Here is an 18,522-nt window from a genome sequence, read left to right as displayed (position 1 = left end):
GTCACTTCTCTTGCTTCCAACCGCCCCCTCCGTGCTATGGAGAGCGGAAGATGCCTCATTAGTGTGTTAATCACAGTCCTAATGAGTGCAGGGATCAGCTAAAGTAATAGCAGTGACCTGCAGGGGGGCTCATCTGCTCAGGTTTATCGTGCTGCTCACAAGACCCTTGGGGAAATGCCAGCCCATCGCTCTCCTTGTCCCCCAGCTGCTGAAAACACCCGTGCCATGTCTATATGCTTAATTAAAGCAGAGGGACCGGTAACCTTGACGACTGGGAGCCACTATCTGTAAGCCAGCTGAGACGGATATCGTTCTGGCGTCTCCAGAGAGAGAGACCAGAGAAGAGATGTGAGTCAGAAGCTTGCAGGCGTTGGACTTGCTCATGAACTGTGGTCACAGCCAGCAGTGCTGACATCCCTGGGGCTCATGTCCTCCCCAAGGATGGGTGTCTGGAAATACCCTGGTCTCTTGCTGGGGAGACGTGGCATGAGGTGCTAGGTTAGGTATGCACACTGCAGCACCAAGAGCCCAAGCTTGTCTGGTGCAAAGGGGTTTTTGTTCTTCACGGCAGCCCTGTGGTGACTACGGGGAGTAGAAGACTTAAAACTTACCAAGAAGTTGTAAATACACTTAAAATAATTCCCCTTAGAATTGGGACATTTGTACAACACCAATCACTTCTGCCTTAATGGGACGCCAGAAAATGGTACATGTGGTTTCGGTGGTGGTAAGTAGCAAGCAGCTGCTCCAATGAGGGGCAGAGATTTAATGTTTGGGTTTTTTTAATGAGCTGGTAAAAGATGTGATCAGTTCTGCATCAGTGTTCTCTCGCTGCCCCTGAACTGAGGGCAGGAGTTCCAGAGGATTGCACATTGAAGAAGGAAGGCAACACTTCTGGGGGAACAAAAATGTTTCCACCTTCTTCCCCTGCCTTGTGGTGCTGCAGACACGGGTATTGGAATGGAGAAGGGGAGCCACAGCCCTGCCTCTGCCAAAGCAGCATAAGAGAGTGTCAGCAAGAACCACAGGTGCCTTCAAGGCCCCGTGTTCTTTGTACCTTCCAGGCAAAGGGCACTTTCACAGGTCAGAAAGGCCCCAAATCTCTGTGTGTTTCTGTGAGAGTTGATGGGACAGGACAGGAGGGCTTGCTCCATCTGCACCACATGAGGCTGGGTTGGGGAGGAAGCACCATTACAAGATATTTGCAAAGAGGTTTTTGGTCCTTCCAGAGGACACAGGGTGCCTGGCTGGGCACCTGCCCACTGCCAGCTTTGCAATGGGGTTTCTTCCTCAGAAATGCTGACCAGAAGAGAGCAGTCAGTATTTCTGAAGGACCTTCACAGTGCCTGGATTGGGCTGGCCAGCACCCAGGAGGCTGGGAGGGATGTGGGGCCACGGGGCTCCCCATGGGCTGCAGAAACCAGCAGTGGCATCTTGAGCACCCGGCTCAGCCCTAGCCAGGACAGCACTCAGGGGTGCTTGGAGCAGCGCACGGGTACCCAAAAACAGTGCAGAGGCCCCAGGGCAATGTCCTGTGCTGGACTTAGCTGCTGTCACCATCCCTGTATGGAGCAGAAGTGGGGTGCCAGGCTCAACTGGGGGTGCCAGGGGCAGATCGGGGGGTGTCGAGGGCCTGGACCCGGATCACTTGGACCAGCACAGAATAATGAAGTGGTTCAGAGCCAGACCAGGGATGCACAGCACATGGAAGGACGGGACTGGGGCCGAGCTTCCCGAACCAGGGGTCACTGCTCCGAGGATGCAGGAGCCAGTGCGGGACTGGACCAAGAGCGCCCAGCCCGAACCGGCCGTGCCGGGGACCGACCGGAGATGCCGGTGGCGGTGCCAAACCGGACCGCGGATGCCAGGGAGCGAACCGGGATCGGCCCGGAGCGCTCTGACCGAAACGGAGGCGCACGGAACACGCTCGGGGATGCCGGGCCCGGGCCGGCCGGGAGTGCGGGGGCCAGTGGCGGTCCCCGCCCCGCGCCTCCAGGGCCGGGGGCTGCACCACGTGCCGCCCGCCCCGCCCCGCCTCGGCACCGCCCCGGCTCCGCCGGCGGAGCCAGCGCGGATCGGCCCAGCATGGAGGGGACGCGGCGCGCCCTGCTCCGCCTCGCCGCTGTTTGCTGCCTGCTCTGCGCCTTGCCAGGTACTGGGGACGGCAGCCCGAGGGGTACCGGAACGCGGGGAGGTGGCTCGGGGGGGTCCCGCCCGTCTCACCGCGGCCGGGAGAGCACCGCCGGGAGCAGCCGTCGGGGCAGCGCCGGGGCCCGGGCTCCTCCGCCCGCCGGTGGGGCGGCGGGAAAAGGGTCTGGGGATTCCTCCTCGGGGACGAGAACCTCCTGGGAAAAGCCCCCCGAAACTCGGCCCAAGTGCCCTGGCTCCGGCCCGCGCGCGGGGAGAGTGGCCCGGAGATGCCTGGGGGGGAGCCCGGCGAGCCTCACGCTCACGGCGGTAGCGAGGCCGCCCGGCCGGCCCTGCCCGTACACGGCAGCGCGGCTCCGCCGGGTGCCAGAGGGTCCGGCCCGCGATCACCTCCTCGGCGCGGCGAGGAACCGAGGGGATGCTCGGGGAGGGGAGCGGCGAGCCCGGAGGGACTCTGCTACCGGCCCCCATCCCTGCGAGCCCGCTCTGTCCCACCCTGCAGCTCACGGGTCCCCACAAGCAGTTGCCGAGCTCCCATCGAAGGGACCCCGGACAAAGCCCGAGCGCTGCCGCCTCCCCGCACGCACCGGACGCCCGTCCCGCCGTGCTGCGGGAGAGCGTTGTCGGCGTCCGGGATGGAGCAGGAGCCAGACCCCGGCCCGGGCAGCGTTTCCCACGCTGTGTTTCGGCAGCATGCCATGAGCAACACGTCCCCACGTGGGCAGGCGCAGTCTGCAGCGTGGCGCTGACAGCCCCGTTCACCGGCACGGCGCCGGGCCCTGCCGCATGGCCGGGAGCGGGCCCGAGCCGGGCTGCTGGCATCCCCGCCACCAGACCCCGGCAGTAACAAGAGGCTGAGCTGGCATCTAGGGACTTGCCCGGGGCTCGGGAAGCAAACGTGCTTCCTCTTGTTTGCGGCTGAGAAAAAACTCTTAGCCAGACTCTGTCAGGGTGATGGAAGCAGTAGAGACACATAGAAACTTCGGTCTCTAATAGTTAACTGTGTTGGTAAAACCCTGGTGTAGGTGCCTGCAGGGCTGAGCTCCAGCAGTGAGAGCAGTGCTCATGCACACATTCGGTTTTTGGTGCTGAATGCAGTTTGGCTGGGTTTGAGGCTGTGCACAGGGAAACAGTTCCAAACCAGCCCCGTTTATGTGGGCAAAGCTTCGGGTAGTGCTGTGTTCGCTGTGTATGGCTGTGCTGTGATGGGGTGCAGGGATGTGAGCAGGCACTGGCAAAGGAATGACTTGCTGGCAGAGGAATGACAACTTGGGATTTCTGTCCTCGGGAGCAGGAGGAGGCCAGGGCTGCGCTGGCTGTGTCAGCAGCGTTTCTGCCCCTGGCACCCTGGGGTACCCCCTGGGAGCCCCTTGCCCCAGCTGGCTCGTAGGAGCTGTCTCATTGCAAAGTCCAGGACTCAAAACTGCTGGAATGTAACAGAGTTAAGATTGTGCTGAGTTTTTCCTGGAATCTTTCACTCTTAGTGTCCCAATCCCAAAGTCCCTTCGCAGTCACAGGAAATGGCACCTATGCAGCTGGCCTGCTCCTTGTCCTCATGGCTTTTGGATCCTCTAGCTAATCCCAGCCACAGTTTAGAGAGCAAATGTTTTCTGAAAACAGATGGCATGGAAGAGATGCCACCAATAAAAAATGCCCCATGGCAAACCCAACCCTTATATCGAGACACCAAAGAATCCATCAGGACAGTGATGGAGGAAGGGAAAGGTTCACCTGGAGATTGTCCCCAAAGCCAACAGTCCCTAGACAAACCGATCTACAATCGGGCTCATCCCAGCTCCATGAGCTGGTTTCTGCCCTGCTCCTGATGCAGATCCTCTTTGTATCTTGGTCCAGCAGTTCCTGCTCCCGCTCCCTGGACAGGTTTGCTGCGGGGCCGCAGAGGGGTTCAGGCTGCCATTCCTTGTGCTCTGCCCACCTCAGCTTCTCAATGCAGCCTTTCTTCACTGCCTGCGGAAATCCACTTCCTTTAGTACCGTCGGCCGTACGAATAAAACCCCAAGTAACTCTGTCCTGGGTATTTTGCTGCCTCCCCTCCCGTGTCGAGCTGCCTCACAAGCAGAGGGGACGGTGTGGGGCCAAGGGCGGCAAGAGCACATAAAGCCCCGTCTGTCAGGGCTGCGCACACAGGCAGGCAGTGTCTGTGTCTGTGCAATAGATTTGCAATGATTTTTGTTCCCCTTTTTTGCCCAGGGCAAGGGGGAGTGGATGGACAAGGACAAGGGAGAATGGCTTTAAACTGAAAGAGAGGAGATTTAGATTAGATAGTAAGAAAAAATTCTTCACTGTGAGGATGCTGAGGTGCTGGCACAGGGTGTCCAGAGAAGCTGTGGCTGCCCCATCCCTGGCAGTGTTCAAGGCCAGGTTGGACACAGGGGCTTGGAGCAACCTGCTCTAGCAGAAGGTGTCCCTGCCCATGGCAGGGGGTTGGAATTGGATGAGCTTTAAGGTCCCTTCCAACCCAAACCATTCTATGAGATTCAACCCCACCTGGCTGGGGCAGCTCCAAATCTTCTGCACCCAGAACTGAGCCACAGTTCGGTCCTCTCCTCAGGGCAGTACCTCTGTCTGTGTGGGGTCGCCCCAACCCTGCACTCCCTGCCCAGCCCCATCATGTCATGCTGTCTGTCTTCAATGCCATTTCTGTGTCTGCTCTTCCCCCAGCTCCAGGTGCAGAGTGCATCTTGGCTCCCCACTGCCTTTCCATGCCCTGACCCCTTGGCTTCATTCCTCTGGGCAAAGGAGAGCAAGGAGGATCCAAAGCACAGAGGCCCCTCTTCTTCCTTCCTTTCAACCAAGACCCTCTGGGTGGGCAGACACAGTTCTTGTTGCAGGGGTTTCCGTGGGGCAGCCTTGTGGTGCCTCTGGCTGCCTTCATCCCCACCACACTCTATGGGGCAGCTCTCATAAGGTTCAGCATTGCTCAGGTGTGGGGCCATGTCTCAAGCCCTGTAGGGCTACTCGGGGCAGGGCCAGGGCATGTGCTTGCCCCGCATGACCCAAACTGCTGCTGCTTAGGGCAGGATGCACCCTCCAAGCCCCACAGCCCATGAAACCAGCAGCCTCGCAGCTGGAAGGTCCTGCTCTGGGCTGAGCAGGCTTCTTGATGTCCAGACTCCCCCCCAGCTCATGCCACACTGCACTGGAGATCAGGCTCCCTGCTGACATGGAGCTGTTATTAAGGCAACTGGCTAATTAATTTTCTCCTAATGATGTGCGTGCTTCCTCCACTGCAGCTGTGACTCCTGAGGTGACCAGGGCTAGGCTGGCTGATGCCAGAGCTTCCTGCTGTTGCTGTATTTTTGGGGTTACACAGCCCCAGAGAAGGGAAGGCTTCCCAGGGCTCCTGTGTCCCCAGCAGCCTCTGGGCAAAGGGGTCTTCATCACAGCTCAATCCCTCTGCCGAGGAACAAAGCAAACAGCATGGGAGCTTCCAGGGTACCTTCTTGCCAAGCAGGATGCTTCATAGCTGCATGCTGCCAGTGGAAAATAACTGGCTGGTGTGACAGTGGTGGCTGAGCAAGGCATCCTGCTCTCCCCTTTTGCCCTGCCATGGGAATCTGGGATAAGCCTTCTGACCTCTGTAGTGGGGGATAAGTGATGGGGCTTCATGCAAACCAGTGGGAAAGCTGTTTCTTGCATCTCTCCTTGGGGCTGCCCCCTCCCTGACTCAGGCTCCAGTACCACTGTGTGCTCAGGGCACGTCTGTGCTGTTTATGGGTTTTTCTAGTACAGAAGATTCTGACCTTGACATTTATGGTACTGTTTCCAGGGCTGCTCATCTCTGCTCTTGAAACTCTTGCTCTGCTTTGCCGTGCTGTGCCACCGTGGGCTGGTCGTCCCTGTTCCAAATGCGGTGCCAATAAAATCATACAATAGTTTGGATTGGAAGGGACCTTCAAAAGTCATCTAGTCCAGACCCCTGCAATGAGCAGGGACATCTTCGGCTAGATCAGGTGCTGGGCTGTCCTTCCCCAGCACCCAACTGAGTGAGCTGTGTGCGCTCAGTACCCCATATCTAATCTGAGCCCCGTCTCGTGCTCAGCTCGTGGACACCTGCCTATCAGGCTGGAAGGAGCTTCTCAGTCAGGAGACCCGGTTTCTATTCCTGTCCCTTACCACAGCCGTGGCTTTGCAGCGTGCCTGGCCTGGCAGCTTTCCAGGAGGTGCTTGGCACTCAGCACCGCCAGTTCACACCCCCCAGTTTTGCTGCCTGCGCAACAGGGCACAGCTGAGCTCACAGAGGCCACATGTGGTGAATTAAACTGCTGCCACATGAGAGCTTCACTGTGGTCCCAAGGAGGCTGCGAGGTCTGATCTGTCCCTGCACCAAGGCTCCTCGCAGCACAGAGCCTATTCAGCCTCTCTGCTGGGATGGGGATGGGAACAGTCCTGCCATCAGCCCTGGTAGAGAGAGCACTGGATCCTGCAGCAAATGCAGCCCGGTGACATCCTGCCTCCATAGAGGTATCCAGGTATCCAACTGGAGCTGAGTTTACAAAGCAGTTCCCCTTTGTACCGAATCTCCATCTCCGAGCCTTGCTTCGTTGCGATGAGGGTGTTTGCTCTACAGCATCCCTGGGTGCATCTGGCTCCTACCTGGAGAGCTCTATAAATCTCTTCTGCCACTTGGGGCTTTTTTATTCCAAGCTCTTGAGTTAAGGAGAAGAGGTCAGGCTGAGCCAATGTCTAATCAGCAGCTACTCTGGTTCTACTTTTGCATGAAATGAAGAGCCTCGGTTTTAAATCCCACTGTATGGTTTTATTTGCATTTGTGCTCAAGCTCTTTTTCCTTGAAGAGGTTGTTTAATTACCATTGGTTGGTAACCATAAAAATGTAATAACTGGCAACAAAAGATAATTTCTACACTTAATGGAGTACTTTGCTGAGCAACAGGATATAATATAATTGCTTAAATACGTATAGGTTACAGCTTACGCTGTTACTTTTTAAACATTAATTTTGCATTTTACTAGGTTGTTTGCAACTTGAGCTGTTAACTTAAATGGGAATTGAATTCAGTTAGTGAACGAAAATAGCATTTTAGAAGGGCTCGGGTGCCTTTTCAATGAATCAGAGTAGCAGTTTGACGTGCGCTCTGTAGGAAGCTGCTTGAAGCGAGGTGCTGTCTTCAGACAGTGACAGCCTGTGCAGGAGGATTCATCCACACCAGGGAGCCCTGCTCCCAAAGGTGGTTTCCCGAAATCCTGGGTGGATTTTTTCCTGTCTTTGTGCTCAGCTCTCACCTGGGTCTCTGTGCCTGTTCCAGTGGTGACTGCAGCCTGCACCCCTTTGCCCTGCTCCCCCAGAAGCCCCAGCAGCCAGCCTGCTGCTGCCTTCCTTACCTTATGTGGCTCTCCTGCATCTCACCCTGTGGGAATTTAGAAGCCTATGGATTTCAGTTTGGGTTTGTTTTGTCCCTTGGGGAGCTCAGGCTGCTGTTTCTGGCTGAGATAAGGAGGGTGCAGAGGATGCTGCTGGAACTGTGGCAGGAGGGTTGTGTCAAGAGCTCGTCTGCAGGCTGGTCCAGCTGAGGCCCTGCACTGTCTCTCACTGACTTGTTTTATTCTGAGATCAAAATAGATGTTGGGTGGCTGCTGTGGCAGAGGATGGAGGAGACATCCCCACTCTGCATGGCTGCCCTGACACAGCAGCAATGCTCTCTGCTGGTTGTGCAAACCTTCCTCAGCCCTGAAACTTGGCCTCAGCCCTGAAACTTGGGCAGGGAACACAAAGGAGGAACGGCCCCCCCATCTCCTGCAGAGCTGGCTTCCTTCACTCCTCTCAGCTATGGCATATTTATACCATGTCTACTCTGGAGCTGTTGGGAGCTCTTGTTGATGCATGGAGGTCCCTTAGTGCTGGAGAGGGGCTGAAGCTGTGGGCTGATGCTCAGAGCCCTCCCTTCCCTCATGAAGTTTCCCACCCTTGTCCAAGGCAGGGGCTTCTTGGCTGGCTGCATCCCTCCTCCCTTGGGACTGCTCTCTTCCTTCGCCCCTCTCGTTTCCCAGACAGAGGTCACTGCAGTCAGCATTGTCTGATGGGAGCTGCCGCTCCAGATCCACCTCCCTGCCCTAGTGTGGTCTGAGCCTGCTGTTTCTCACCATGCACAGCCTGAGCCTGGTGGTTGGCCCAGACCCGGGGCTGCAGCCAGGGGACCTCCCGGCAGTCTGCTTTAACAGGCACTGTAGCGTGACCAAAGCAAACCCACCCCTGGTTCCCAGAGATGCTGTTATTATCAGAGCTCTTGCTTGCAGCTGCTCCTGCTTCTTCACTTGCAGCACAATCGTAGTTGCTTTATTATGGATCCAGGAGTGACTGCACCTTCACCACCTGCTTTGGGGTGCTGCAATTGTCAGGCTTTGGAGCATCCCAGAGAAGTTGAAGCATATCCACACTAACTCCTTCCCATTTGCACCTGAGACAAGATGGGCATGTGGTTCCTTCTTGTCTCCAGGAGCTGATGGGGGTGATGCCTTAGGCAATGCAGCCACAGCTTTCCTGGCATGTGGTGCAGGAAGCAGAGCTCCTTCAGGAAGACGCCAGAGTAACGAGCTCTGACCTGTGTCTCTGTAAGTAACTAATAAACAGCTAAAAACATCATTGCTCGGTGACTGGAGCAGCAGGGACAGTGCTGGAGATGGGGATTTTCCGACCTGTTCGGCACCAGGGATTCAGAACAAACCACAGTGTTGCGACCCTGGAGGATCACAGCTGCTGTTGGGTTTGCTGGGTCTCGTCCAGCACAGGCAGCAGCAGCAGAGCTGTGCTCCCCACACAGGACTGCAGGGTTTGCACCGGGCTGGGTGGAAATGAGTGATAAAACTCTGGGAAACAAAGTTGTGGCGTTCCAGCAATGATGTAGCAGATCTTAATGCAAGACACTGTGCGGGAGTGCTTTTATTTTGAGACCAAGCTGAACTACGCCTCATTAGTGCTTGCACTCCAACGCTCACAAGCACCAAGTTGAACCTATAGGGTGTTTCCCCAAGTGCTTTGCTTGGCGACTGTGTGCTGGCTTTGGATGTGCTCTTACCGTAAAGAGCTGACAGACAGATGAGATGGTGATCTGTCTGTCTGTCCCCAGGTGATCATTATTTACTCACTGTCCTTTGTTTCTTTATCCATCTTAAGCTCTTGCCTTGTTCTCTATCTTCCCACCATTATCTGTTAATGGCTTGAGTCTTTGTGTTAGCCGGGTTTGGGCTCTCCCTTTTTTCAGGCTCTCCTTTGTTTTCCCGAGCTGGTAGCACTGTGATAAGCAAGGCTGGATGATCTGCTAATGCAGGTGCCATCAACACCTGCCATGCTCAGAGGCGTCGGAAGGGATTCCTGCTGCCCCAGTGGTTCCTTTTCCTGCTCCATACCTGCCAGTTTTCTGCAATCTCTTCTGCAATTCTCTACAAAGCAGGTTTTACACACCACAGTGCTGTGTTACACCAGAGCCGGGCCAGCGGCCAGCACAAGTCTGTTTGCAATGGTCCTGCTAAATTCCTGTGCGATGCAGGTCTGGAGCAGCCTGTCCACCCAGGCACCACTTCCTCGGTGGTTGCGGGCACTGAGCAGTTCTGCGGCAAAGAGACATGTGGCTACATAAGGATACAAGAACTTAGGGGAATACAACTCCCACTAGCTCTCCCTCTAGCAGACAGCAGGGAGCTGTGTGTACAGCCCATCCTTATTCACAGGGGAGGGGAGCTGCTTGTGCCCACAAACCCTCCTGCCCCACAGCACCTCCTGGCAGGGATGCCAGCTCCTGACACTGATGTGACTGTTTCAGAGCTGCTCGGGCCTTTGTACAAGACAGCTCTTCCCAGATCTTTCCTCTGCGTGACCCCAGGCACAGCTTGCCACCCCGCAGGAGCTGGCCTGGGCACAAGCCAGCTATTCAAAGCAGCACGTAGCCAGGCTTGCCACTGGCCAGGCACCTGGCCACCACCTTTCCTGTTTACCCCACGGTGACAGCGCAGCTCTGTGTGTGTCTTGCTGCATAGCAGCAGGTAGTTGGGTGTTTACAGAGCAAGCATCTGCCAGTGCCCAGCCAGGATCCGTCAGCATTCTCCCCAGTGCAGGCTCTGGAACTGCTGGGATCTCACCCAAGAGGCAACATGCTTGGTTTCAGGCTGGAAATTCTCACATGAAAGGCTGTGTGGTTTGGTGCCTGATCCTGGGAAACGCAGTGCTTGGGTTTTTCCTTCTAGGTGTTACTGGTGTACTGTGTACCTTAGATCCATTTTAGATTAGACATTAGGAAGAAGTTCTTTACTGTGAGGGTGCTGAGGCGCTGGCGCAGGCTGCCCAGAGAAGCTGTGGCTGCCCCATCCCTGGCAGTGTTCAAGGCCAGATTGGACAGGGCACTAGAGCAACCTGCTCTAATGGAAGGTGTGCCTGCCCACGGCAGGGGGTTGGAGCTGGATGAGCTTTAAGGTCCCTTCCAACCCAAACCATTCTATGATTTCAGAGAGCAGCTTGCTTTGTTTAGAGGCACATTCTGGCTATAGACAGCTGGATCCAGGTGAAGCCAAAGGGAGCATCACTTATACCTTCAGTCCTCATGTTCAAGTTGCTGCAGCTGGGGCTCCCCTTGAAAGCTTGCTCTGTTAATGTGTGGAGTAGAGTTGTGCTGCCTGCTTGTGCATCCCCCATGGAGCCCTCCTGGGACTGGGGCCCTGGGCTGGGGAAGCACAGCTCTGTCAGGCTGCTGTTAGGTTTTGAATTCTCCAGCTGGTCAGGGTACTGCAAAGGTCTCTTGAGAGAGATGCATTGTGTCTTTTTTTAGGGCCTGTTAAGTGCTGTAGCTGGGGAAGAGCTCTGATAACTGTGTCCGTTCTGAAGAGCTTTTAAAAACTCCTGAGTTTTCCCCAAAGCCTTGGTATGAGAGTGGGCTGCTTTGTTGGTGGATGAATGCTTCCTGGGTACAGCATCTGCCTCAGATGCTTCTCCACTGTGGAGAGCAGGCATGAAGATGGATTTTCTTCAGTACCTGTGTTTTTTCCTGCAGTTGGCTCCTCATGCCTCTGTGGCTTGGTTAGAAACTTGAACAGAAATCATCAAAATATTGACCATGCAATGTTTTTAAATTGTCTGGAGAGTCCATCCTGCTGGCACTCCATTTCTCTGTTTTCTTCCTGTTTACACGCTGAGAAATCCTCACAGGACCTGTGTTTATGAATGGGCAGTGTAAGAGCTTTGTGGTGTTCTTTCTCCCTCATGCTGTCACACTGTCTAGCAGCTTAGGATCCGGGGGGATCCTTGCTTGCTGCAGGTTCCTTCTAAGGAAGCTGGCCTCGTTGGTGTAGTGGGAGGCTGAGTAGCCCCCATTTCTATGACAACAGTTGCACTTTATGGTGGTGATGTGTTCATAAATAGCTCATGAAGGTGGCTCCCAAAGCACCCCACCAGCCCTGCTAGCTGTAGTACTCTTGCTACCCATTTCACCTTTCCCTCTAGCAGCAAGCCCACACTACTACTAAGATGACTAGGATATATGCTTTACCCTTGCCAGCACAGACTTTTTAAATGCTTTTCTGCACTCTGTCAGTCCAGGGGAGCTGGGGATCTACTGCCACTTCTTCCCCACTTGTATTTTTTCCTGTACACTGCTGACTCCCAACGAACCAAGGAAGACTTACCTAAGGTTCTCACACAATCAGGTCTCAGGTGGTACTTTTAAAAACCCAAATCCCTTAAAGGGTTTAAAAGGTGCTCGAGGATAGAACAGAACAGGAGCACAGCGGGGAGGAGGTCCCCACCTTACAGAGGAGCTGTACCCCTTCCTCAAGTGTGTACCTGGAGTTAAAGGGATGGAGAGGTTCAGTTCCTGGTCTTCCCCTCTGTTTTTCCTCTCAGTGTGGGATCTCTGACAAACTTTTCGTCCATTCTTTACTCTGTTCCATAGGAGAGGGTCAGAAGACATCAGAGGTGACACCACCTTTTCTTAGCACAGCTCCAACCTCACATCAGCCAAGGGAAGCCTCTGCCTTCAGTGCAGTGACTGCTGCCATTCCTGAGACAAGCCTGGAGAAAAACTTGACTGCTGCCACACTCAATGCCACTGGAGCCCACGCTACAGAGATGGAGGATGCCTCCATCCCTACCACCCCCATGGTGGGCACCAAGGCAGAGACACTGCAGGCTTCCACCACTGCCAGCACCGAGACCATCACCATTACACAGCATGAGCACCACAACATGATCTTGTCAGTCAACAGCAGCACTGAAATCCTCTCCCCTATCCCAACTGCCAGCACTCTGGAAGAAAACCAGCACCACCACGAGGTCCCTGAGCCTTTCAACACAACTGAAGAAATGGAGGAGGCCAGTAGTGCAACCCCCACACCTCCCCTGAACAGTGTGACAGGTGAGGTTTTGCCTTTTCTGCCTGTGCGGAACGTCCTGCCCCAAGGGTGCACAACCTGGAAACTCCTATGAACTCTCAAGGCCAGTTCAGTGGGACTGACTTGCAGAGCTGCTGTTAATTCACCATCCACTTTGCAAACTTCATTAGTTTATGGTATTAAGTGTGCTGGCTGCTTTCTGATGAGGACATTGATTGTATGCAGGGATGTCCTTTATAGATCTCGTCCAAAACAATGTGCTTCAGCAGTGCTGCACAGCTGAGCTTGTCCAAGACCAGAGCCGGGGGCTCAATAGGAGCTTTTTCCCTGCTGCAAGCAAATGGGGCAGCACACCCTCCCTTAAACAAAGCATGGAGAAGGGCAGGCACAAGCATCAGCCCATCCATCTCTGGGCAACCATGGGAACCCCTACCCTACCTCCAGATCCCTCCTAGGCAGCGTGAGGACTGGCTGTAGGTCTGTGATCCCAGTCTCACCCACCCTGGGGCCTGCCAGGCTGTCACACACCCCTGATGGAAGGCAACTATTGATTGACCATTGATGTGCATGGTGGTCATGCACAACCGCATCCTTCACCCTGGCTGGTGTCACGGGGTCCTGCTGTTCTGTGACACACAGACACATCATCACAGGGATGATGCTACTCAGTCCCTGGGCAGCCCCTTCTGTGGTCCCTGTAAGGAGGGATGAGAAATCTTTCCCAGTCTCTTGCTCAGGGGTGACCCTCGGCTCTGTGCAGAGCTGTTTGAGACTACTCTGCTTGTCCTTTGTCCCCAAGAGGACAGGACTTGTGGACCCAGCTGAGGTTAGCTGACATTGCACATTGGCACGTACAAAAAACAAGAAGACTTTCCAGGCACTGTGGCTGTGCTATAAAACCTGTTTGTTTCCTGAAGGGTTGTCAGTAAGGTGCTATTCCTGTAGTCCCAGCAGTAATCCTTACAGCCCTGCTTACATCTTGTCACAGAACAGTGCACTTCCACTTTATCCTTTGAAATAATTGATTGGTTCTATTTTGCAGCAACAAGTAACAGCTCTCAGCCTTTTGGTGGGCAGACCATGGGACCCACAGCAGCAAGGTCCGAAACCAGGCCAGGAACGAGCCCTGTGCATGCCACAGAGGAAAGCACCACAGAGCCCAGAACCTCCTCTGCTCCCATCTCAACCACAGGGAGCATGTCCTCTGCTACTGCCTCCAGTACTGTGACAGTGAGACCCCTTGTGACCAGCTCCACGTATGCTAGCACAGCTGCCATCCCCACCAGCACACCTACACTGGAGCAGGCATTAGAGCCCATACATGAGAAAGCCTCTGTATTGGATGTCGGTGATGATGAAAATCCAGGTAAATGCTTTGCTTTTGTTCCTGCTTTTACAAAGAGTTGGGGCTACTTCAAATTGCCTCCCAGTTGTACTGAGCACAACCAGCAAAGACAAGGCTTTGCTACTCCAGCCTTGAAGGTTCTCCTTTGGCCTCATTCTCTTGGTATCCTTGCAGAGCTCCCCAGTTCCCCTTTGGCTGATACAACGAAGGCTGATCCCTTGGTGATCACCGTGATCTCTGTCTTCGTTGTCATGGTGGGCATCCTAGGCCTATTGGGCTTCCTGAGATACCGCCAGCACAACAGCCGCATGGAGTTCCGGCGCCTGCAGGACCTGCCCATGGTGAGTAATGCCTTCAGCCCAGCCTGACATGGTCCGGCTTGCTACTGGCTGCTCTGCAGTTCCCCTTCTACCACATTAGTAATGCCTTGGGTATTTGCAGCAGCATGAATGCTGATCACAACTCCTGTTCCCTCTTAGGTCCCTCTCCTTCAATCCAGGGTTTGAATCAAGACAGCAAGTCTCAAGGTTGGCCACTAAAGAAGCTCTCTGCCTTTCCCTCACTCTGCAGGGGAATGCTAAGAGGTTAAATAGAGAGAGGAAGGGGAGCTCCATCCCATCTTCCCCTGAAATGACACCTTCCTAGCTGCTCCTCCTGTATTCTTGATATATTTGCTTTGTGACTGTAACAAAGCAGATTCCGTGCTCTGCTCCAGCAAGGTTGTCTGTCTGTCTGCGTTTGAGCTTTTGGGGATATAAAAACATATAAGGGTTTGAGAGGCTGGATTAGCTCTGGGGAAAATGCAACTAATTCACTGTGCTTTCTGGGACAGAGGAATACCGAAGGGAACTTCTGCAGCTAGCAAGCAAGCTGATGCTGTTTCAAGCTGAGTGGAGTTTTCCACAGCCAGGGTTTTCCACATCCCTGCAGCAGGCAGGCTCTTCCTGAATGCACCTCTTCTCTCCAAAAGCTGCAGCAGGAAGAGAGAGTGACAGCTCAAGGAATTGCACAGGGACAGATTTAGAAGGATTGCTGGGCAGATGACCACAACTGTGACAGTGTGGATGAGAAGGCTGTACTGCCTGCACAGCACTCTTCCAGGCTGGAACTGTGTGCCACCATGCAGACTTTTCATTAAAGCACACTCTTCTCTGCTTCTAGGATGACATGATGGAGGACACCCCTCTCTCACTCTACAGCTACTAGGCAACCAGGCTGTCCTCTGCCTGGCCGGCTGAACTTCCCAGAGGAGAAGGCCTTGAGGACTTCTTGAGGTCCCAGACGATCTGCTGAGGAATGAGGGGCTATGATTTGCACACAACTGAAAGATCCTTTTCAGATGGCTTTTGGTTTTAGACGTTTTCAGTAGTTCAATGTTGAAGTTTTTACGCTGAGAAACAGAGCCCAAGTCTGGCCCTTTCCTCCAGGGTGTCCTTGAAACCATGCCTTGAAGAGGTGCCTCCTCCTTTTAGTGTGGTGACCAATTAGCCAAGACAACCTTTGCCATCATGTTCCACATGGAGCTCTTCTGTCCATCTTGGCAGCTGCTGCTTTCAAAGGAGGTGGGCAAGTGATCCATACAAGAGCTCTTAACACTGGTGGTGTCAGCACAGTGCTAGCAAAGGAGACTGCTGTTTTCTAAGGGAGCCAAGGATGTGGAAAGCAGTTGTCTTGGGCTCCTTCTTGTTCTTTATTTTTAAGGTTGTTTGGTTTGGGTTTTTTTTCTTGCACTTTTTTTGTTCCTGTTTCAGCTTTAGTCCCAGGATTGGCACAGCCCATCCTGAAACACCTACCAGGAGGATGACAGACTGCTCTGCTTCCTTCCTACATGCATACCTTTTCTCTTTAACCAGGGAAAACAGTTTTGTGGCCACTGGAGAAGTGCCCTTGCTACTTGATGTTGCTTTGAAGTTGCTGGGAGGAAAATGAACATAATTTTAGCTTAACAGGGCCTGATAGGAGTCAGTCTGTTGCAATTAGACACACTAATTTGGTCTCACCAAAATTAGGAAACCGTGTCTCCCATACTTGATGCCTTCAGCATATGTGTAAACTCTGCCCAGGCTCAGTGAATGCTTTAGTCTATTTCTCTGCGTGGATTGACACTTGCCTTTCCTCAGGTACCTCCCATTTTGCTGCTAGCATCTGGTTGCTGAAAGCTGTTGTACAAAACTAGTACTGCACTCTGCCTCCTCTGCTATGCAAGGTCAAAGCTCCTTTACCTTCTAATGTTGGTCTTTATGCCAGTTGGCATCTCATCACGAAGACAGATCTTGGGTGTAGGTGCCTTCCTCCACTTCCCTTTCTAGATGTTAGGCTGATGAGATTCTGCACTTTTGCCTCAAAGTATCACTGCTGTAGACTGCATCCAAGCCTCCTGAGTCCCCTCAAGGAATGGACCAGAGTCTCTGAGTGTAAGTCTGAGGATCGTTTGGTGCCCTTGCCTCAGAAAGACGGTAGTGTGCATGACATGGAAATGTTCGTGTAATTAACACTTGCTTCTATTTTCTAATTCACATTTGACTGCAGGTAAAGAGAAACACATACCTTCTCTAGAGTGTTTGATTTGTGACAGGATACAGAAAGAGCTAGACAGAGATTGTCTATCACATTGCTCTTACAAGCCTCAGTCTATCCTCTCAGTAGCAACACTCACTGACCCCACAAAGGACAGATACCAGCCCTCACTAGCAAAACTACCTTTTTTTTCCAGTGTTGTCGTTACTTGTCTTAGCAGGGAAAGGGCAATTTTCCAGTCAACAGGTCTTAAATTATCTGCAAAGCCCAAAGATGGAGCACAACTGGTTTGGGTCAAATAGATGAACTGGGTAAAGCAGTGGTTCCTCCTTACTGTGCTACTACTTCCTGAAGTGACAAAAGGCTGCAGTGCAATTTGGGTTCTGATGTTGGCTTTGGCCTTGCATCTGTTTATTGTAAGGATGCCCAGTAAAATAGGGAAGAGGGTTGGTTCTCTCCTACTATTACTGCATGAAAACTAAAGGGCAATTGTCACGACTCCAAAGTTTTTTGTATCAAGCATTGTCTGCGCAGAGCAATCTCCCTAGCTACAGACTTGTTTCCCCTGCTGGAGGGCAGGGTGCTACTGGTTTTTGGCACAAAGAGAGGCAAGTTACTGGTGGAAAATAGAACTCCATCCTGGGTGGATCTGGTGCAGGCTGGCAGAGCTGCAAAGTGTCTCTGCACATAACAGAAAGGGCAGGGGCTGGTGGTTCTGGTTTCCCGTGCATCACTGTCCAGGGGAAAGGGGTGAGGAAGAAAACTCACCCAACACCAAAGTGCAACTTTCTGTGTAAAATATGTTAATAGTGAATTTTTTTTTCTGCAATAAAGTTACAAATGCCAATGGTGTCCTGGTCCTCATATTTTCATTGCAAACATCTAACTGAAAAGTGTTTGTAAATCACAATGAATCCTGTGGTAGATAAACAGCAGTAGTTTGGGGTAGGAAGACTCACAGACCTGATACTGATGAAAATGCCAGACAGCTACAAATCAGAGCTCTAAGGGTTCAGAAGGACACCACCCCCTGCTTGTGTTGCTTCTTGTCAGGGTCATTCCCTGTCTGGGTTGAATGAGAGTAATTTCTATGTGGTCTAATCAGTTTAATTCTCTTTCAGAGAACACACTAGACCAAATAATCTAACATAGACCTTTAGACTCTGTTTCTTAGCCTCTGATTGAAGATACCCTTATTCTCATCTGTTGTCAACTGTAACCCCAAACTCTATTTATAGAAATATCCTGAAAACCAGCCTAATCCAAACCTTAGTAGCATCATCTGTCATGCTTCTTTCTATAGTACAGAAGACAAAGCAAATTGAAAGGCACGTGCTTTTTTGTGTAACGTTATAGCTGTTTTGAACTCTTCTCTTTGGAGCTCGGACCAACACGAAGGTAAGCATTTGTGGTTTGTTTCAAAAGCCCAGCTCTTGCTACAGAGCTGATAAGAGTCTCTCCTGAGCTGTTACAATACCTCAGCAAAATCACCCAGCTTATGTCATAGACTGTGTTCTGAGATTTGCTACTGCAAAAGCAAAGTACAGAGAGTGAAACTACTCTATAAAAGCAAATCTCTGGAAGATCTAGAACAAGGGGAGAGCAAACAAAGACTTCACAGCCTAGCAAAGTCCTTGCTCTGAATAATTGGAAGACTTGCAGGTGAGCTCTAAACCCTGCAGAGATTTCAATCCTGTCCCAACATACAACCATACAAAATGAAAGAGCTAAGTAACAGAACAAACATGCTACAACTAAGCCAGTCTCAGGCCTGAAGTCAGCATCATTCTAGTGATTGATGTCGGAGTTTCCTCTGTTCTGCTTTTTTACCACCAACCTCACTCAGAGCTGATTCATTCTTTGCAGAACGAACTGCTAAGAGGTAGCACAAGGCAGATCTGCCTTAGCCAGAGAGGCAGCAGCAGGACAGGCTCGTGCAGGCAGCCTGTCTCGGGAGGTACAAAGCTGACTGCCTTTGCCCAGCCAAGTTCTGACTTCCCAGCGAGGTGAAGCAGTCTCTGAGTGGCCAGGTTTGAAGAGGGATCATGGGCAGTTGTGTAGGCTTCATCCTTATGAGCAGCAAAGCAGACTGACAGAACCAGAAAACAACTGCTGCCAGTTTCTGCATGTCTCCTTGAACACAGCTCTTGCTGTTG

The 18,522-nt window shown here is 52.8% G+C and overlaps 2 protein-coding genes across 4 annotated transcripts in view; one reads left to right on the top strand and one right to left on the bottom strand.

The window, feature by feature from the left end:
* Nucleotides 1-18,522, bottom strand: part of TESK2 (testis associated actin remodelling kinase 2) — a 121,150-nt gene that overhangs the window by 90,940 nt on the left and 11,688 nt on the right. The gene's annotated exons all lie outside the window — the stretch shown is intronic.
* LOC133268403 (uncharacterized) lies at nucleotides 2,027-17,213 on the top strand. Of its 2 annotated transcripts, XM_061451413.1 has the most exons (6): nucleotides 2,027-2,152; nucleotides 12,066-12,527; nucleotides 13,547-13,870; nucleotides 14,024-14,190; nucleotides 14,329-14,376; nucleotides 15,011-17,213. In XM_061451413.1, the coding sequence occupies exons 1-5, from the start codon at nucleotides 2,086-2,088 to the stop codon at nucleotides 14,353-14,355; spliced, it is 1,047 nt and encodes a 348-aa protein (XP_061307397.1). In that variant the 5' UTR covers nucleotides 2,027-2,085; the 3' UTR covers nucleotides 14,356-14,376; nucleotides 15,011-17,213. The 2 variants fall into 2 exon arrangements, with proteins under 2 accessions (XP_061307397.1, XP_061307396.1); XM_061451412.1 differs by lacking the exon at nucleotides 14,329-14,376.

Source organism: Pezoporus flaviventris, unplaced genomic scaffold (genome assembly GCF_033815535.1).
Source record: "Pezoporus flaviventris isolate CSIRO_AGI_PZ_B2104156 unplaced genomic scaffold, CSIRO_AGI_Pfla_v1 ptg000013l, whole genome shotgun sequence".
Taxonomy (NCBI): Eukaryota; Metazoa; Chordata; class Aves; order Psittaciformes; family Psittacidae; genus Pezoporus; species Pezoporus flaviventris.
Note: the sequence above shows the minus strand (reverse complement) of the source record. Positions and strands in the feature narration are given on the sequence as shown.

Coding starts and splice junctions, on each gene's coding strand:
- LOC133268403 (XM_061451412.1), top strand. CDS start 2,086: ATGGAGGGGACGCGGCGCGCCCTGCTCCGCCTCGCCGCTGTTTGCTGC. Junction 2,153..12,065: donor CCTGCTCTGCGCCTTGCCAG/GTACTGGGGACG, acceptor TCTGTTCCATAG/GAGAGGGTCAGAAGACATCA. Junction 14,191..15,010: donor GCCTGCAGGACCTGCCCATG/GTGAGTAATGCC, acceptor CTCTGCTTCTAG/GATGACATGATGGAGGACAC.